General features: G+C 54.6%; 1 protein-coding gene across 1 annotated transcript in view; it reads left to right on the top strand.

The window, feature by feature from the left end:
* EIF4G3 (eukaryotic translation initiation factor 4 gamma, 3) overlaps nt 1-4,366 on the top strand; it is a gene marked incomplete at its 5' end in the record, with an annotated part of 27,495 nt that overhangs the window by 20,311 nt on the left and 2,818 nt on the right. The window contains 3 exons of the mRNA XM_010136552.1: nt 1,595-1,693; nt 2,538-2,684; nt 3,825-3,906. Coding sequence (XP_010134854.1) covers nt 1,595-1,693; nt 2,538-2,684; nt 3,825-3,906 — 328 coding nt within the window. The remainder of the gene's footprint in view (nt 1-1,594; nt 1,694-2,537; nt 2,685-3,824; nt 3,907-4,366) is intronic.

Genomic DNA, 4,366 nt, shown 5'->3' with positions numbered 1-4,366 from the left:
GCCAGGCCAGGAAACCTGCCTCTTCCTCCCCAAGCCTGACGAGGTGCCAGGAAGTCGCCTTTCATTTTTCTCATCGCTTTTCCCTTTTGCAGGTACCTTTGCACCTGGCTTCTTGCAGAAGCTAGAGTGCTGAAATACTGCAAGAGGGCCATTCGCCAGGTATTTCTGGGCTCACCAGAAGCAGCAAGTGCCGGGAATCTTGCGAGAGAGCTGTTCTTACAGACCGGGGAGGTTCCGAGGGTTCCGATAAGCTCCAGGTGGCCTCTCCGGCTGCTGGGTGCTTATCCCACCCAAACCTGCCAGCTCTTAAGAGTCACCCATCACTAGGGCTAGTGACACCTTTTCACCCTGTAACTTCTGGAGCTCTCTGACACGTCTCACAGCTGTGTGTCCCAACAGTTTGGTGGTTTCCCTGTAACTCCCATCTCTGGCTTTTTTTTTTCTTCCTTTATTTTTAACCCAGCTAAATCCTGCACTTTGGAGAGTGTCCATTTCCAACCCCGTGAACCCCCTCACTTGCTGTTTTGTTTTTTTAAAGCATGCCTTCAAATGAGGTGGAATGTTCCGGGAGCGTTTCAGTCGAGAGCAAACAGTGACTTTTTATTTCTTTCTTCTAGTCTGATGCTTGTTTGGACAGTCGACTTCCCTGTCTTTCTCTCTGTGCTGTGAAAGAAAAGCTGCCGTGCGCTGGGGGGGAAGCGCAGCCTCGGGGCTCTGTCTCTGCCCCAGCTTTTAACTCCACCCCATCCAGGCCAGCGCTGGGGCTCGGGTGTTTCGGTGGAATATCAGCCATCTCGTTCAGATCCTGACGGATCGTAGCAGGAACTGGGCACAATTAACTCTTTAACGATCAGCATCGTAAACTCAGACTCTGCTTCGTAAACTAAAATCAGGCTCAACTCGGGCCGTGCAGTGACCTCTGCTGCGCGGCTGCTGTCGGGCAGAAGCGTTTGCAAAGCACCTGGGTGAAAAGAGCTGGTTGTTCCTAGTGCTTTTATTCTTGCCGGAATTCTGTACGTGCCTCCTTGGGCAGGATACCGGAAGGTCGGGGTGACACGAGGGGGTGCGGGAGGTTGAGCTGCAGTAAGCTCTAGGAACCGCAGGGTGTTATGTACCTGGATTTGAGGGGCGATCTCTGCAGAAAACAGCCACAAAAATCACTGTTTCGACACGTAGCTCCTTTGCTGGTGCCTTAGTGTCAAGACAGGCGGAGAGTGAGTCCCAGAGTAAGTTAATGACAGTCAGGAGAAGAACTGAAGTCACCGCCCGCCAGCTCTGTGGCACGGCCAGGGCAAACCGCACCTTGCTCAGCCGTGTCCCTTTCCGTAGGTAACCTCTGGCTGCAGCTGTTGTGAACCCCACGTGTCACGTTATGCCTTGTTCCTTCCCCGTCACCGCGGCGTCCGACGCGTACCCCCGTGGCAGGGCTGCGGGCGTGATCCCTCTTGCACAGGATTTCCAGACGTTCTCACTCCATTGTTTGATGGCTGAACGGTTCTTTGTTTCTCCCGACACAGCTGCACCGCCCCGGCTCGTGCGAGCTCCCCTGGCTGTGGCTCCGGTCTCGAAAACGAACAAACTGTTTGTGTTTCAGAGCCATAAGAAAGTGGGAGCCTTATGGAGGGAGTCTGGCCTCAGTTGGAAGGACTTCTTGCCCGAAGGGGAGGATGTACATACCTTTCTCACGGAACACGTGAGTTCGGAGCAATCATTTGCTTAACGACTTTGGCTCACTGGTTTTTGGCCCCGCGTCCCGTGTGTGCATCCTCTTCCATTCTGAGGTGTGCTTGGCGGCGATGTGGGGCGCAGCGCCTCCCTCGCGCGCTGGGGTTCGGTTATTTCAGCACCTCCTTTCCGGGAGGACGGGCTTGTCCCCTCTGCTCCCCGGCTGGCTGCCTTGGGAGATCATCTCCAGCTGGGGGTACGAACTGGAGAACGAGTTTGCCCCAAGGACAGACCATCCACCCGAGGGGCAGAGCAAGTGGCAGCAATTACGTATCCCACCCTGCGTTAGGATCCCAGGGCAGTTCTCAGCCGATAGGAGCCGGACCTGACAGAGGAATCCTCACAGCTCTCGCTGAGGAAGAAGCTGGAGGTCTCCCTTCGCAGCTCCGGGTGGTCGCTGCCCCCTCCGAGCTCTTCAGAAGTGCCGCGCGGCAGGAAATGAAATGGCTCACCAAGGCCTGGGGCTGGCACAGGGGCCTGTACATCCTCTGTTGCGTTTGGTTCTGAATTGGGGCGTTTGCTGCCGCTTCTCAGAGCAGGTGCCAGCTCTGTAACTGGGTTGCAGCTCCCCGCCGTTGAGCAGAGCAACACGCGCTTTATTTTGTGTGTGTTGAGGCGCTGGTTGTCTTTGCTGGGTAACGTCGCTCCCACGTAAAACGGAACAGGAAAGGTCTCTAAGCCGTTGTAACGGTCACTTTGCAGCTGAAAGATGCCAAAAGCAGAATGAGCTGTAGCTCTCTGCCGCAGCTCGGTGTCATTCCCCACACGAAAGTGTGTTTAACTAACTCTCACCATCCCCTCTGACGTTGCAGAAGTTGGACTTCACGGAGTCCGACTGTTCCAGTTCCTCAGAAGCACTTTCAGAGAAAGAACTCTCTGCGGAAGAGCTGAGCAAGCAGCTGGAGAAACTCATTGTTGAGGACAAGGCGAATGATGAACAAATCTTTGACTGGGTAGAGGTACAAAGACTGTTTCCACCCTCCCTGCACACACTGTTCCTTAACTGCTGTTGTAAATATTTCCTCACCTAAAGGAGCTGCTCTGCTCCCCGCCAGGCGCAGGACAGATGAGCGGGGCTGTGCAATCCACAGTTACAAAGAATCAAAATCCAAAATACAGTCAGTTATTCCATAGCTTTAGAAGAACGAATTTTCACCATATTAGTGAACAACTGCGTCACTGCCGTTTAATTACTGGAGGTTTCTGGCAGGGAATACCCTGCTGCTGGCTACGTGTGACGTTTTAGACCCCACACGCCGCTACCTTCCTTCTTCCCAAAACGGGATAAAAGGTGCTCGTTGTTTTAGCAACATGAGCTATGCAAATTGCCCCCCAACAATGTCCTGGGCGGGCGCTGAGGGCACCTGTAGCTTCCCCAGTCCCTTGGGCCTGGCATGGCACGAGAAAATAAAGAAAAGGGAAAAAAAGAGGGGAAAAAGAAAGCCCCTCAACCCACCGCTCTTTTCCCCTCTACCCCGGCTGTGTCCTTTCAGCCGGACACTGGATCTAGTGACTGAAATTCTACCCAACCCGCTGCGTTCTGCGCTTACAGCTAAATCTGGGTCAGCTTCGTTTCAGTTGTTTCTGCCACTGGAGCAACACGTCAGAAATGTCACTGCTGAGGTGCTGGTAGAGAAGTTGGGAGCAGTGAGAGCTGCGCCGAAAATCTGGGGGCACCCACAGGCTCTTTGCAGCTTGGACAAGCTGCAGTCGTTCTCTGAACGTCTCGTTCAAAGCCAACAAATCCCCACTCAAGGAGCTTGCTGTAAAATTTGTTGGAAAAGCCTTAAAGCTCTTAGCAGATGTCCAAGGGCGTTGCAAAAGCCGAGCGTGGTGGGTTGGGGGTGTTTCCCGAGAGGAGCGACTGGTGTGGGAGGAGTGAGCTGGTGTCTTGGCGCGGGAGGACTGTTGCTGCGTGCTGACGTACCGTAGCGGGTTTCAAGGAGTGGGACCGCTGAGCTTTTGGAGGGGTGAACGGCACTGCTGCTGCAGCAGCTCTCGCTGAACATGAACTGGCGGCCAGGTTCGGCGGTGGAGGTGGGAAGCGGTCGCTTTCACAGCGGCGTGGCTTTAACTGCTGCCTTTGCTCTTGATTTCAGGCTAATCTAGATGAAAGCCAGATGAGTTCACCTACATTCCTTAGAGCTTTAATGACAGCAGTTTGTAAAGCAGCTATAATAGGTGAGTAACTGGCGCTGCAGACGCCATACAAGCCACGTGTGCCAAGAATGACTTCACCTTTTTCGGGTTTATGTCGCTTTTCCCTCCCCGAGGCTGGTTTTTATCACACACCAAGGCTCTCGCACCGTATCAGATTGCGGTGCTGCAGAGCGGGATGTCCGTCCCCTGCAGCAGCCGCTTGCCATGTCTCGAGGCCCTGGCGTGTCCCGGTGATGTTCCAGGTGTCTCTGAGCGATGCCAGATCGTTCACTGATTTTTCTAGAGGAGGTGGGAACACACTAGACGTGAGGAGGACAATGAGCGTTTCCACTCCCGTGTCAGCTGGCACACGTGGGTGCTGCTCCGCCAGTGCTGCGTGCTGGGAGCGTGCGCTGCCAAGGGGAGCCAGCCCACGTCTGCGCCTTGGTGACGGGTTTCTGTCCCAGCCTGCAGGTCTGGAGCAGTGGTCTGTGCGGATCAC

This window comes from Buceros rhinoceros, unplaced genomic scaffold (assembly GCF_000710305.1).
Source record: "Buceros rhinoceros silvestris isolate BGI_N320 unplaced genomic scaffold, ASM71030v1 scaffold32165, whole genome shotgun sequence".
Taxonomy (NCBI): Eukaryota; Metazoa; Chordata; class Aves; order Bucerotiformes; family Bucerotidae; genus Buceros; species Buceros rhinoceros.
The sequence above is the reverse complement of the archived record's forward strand: the minus strand, read 5'-3'. Positions and strand labels throughout refer to the sequence as shown.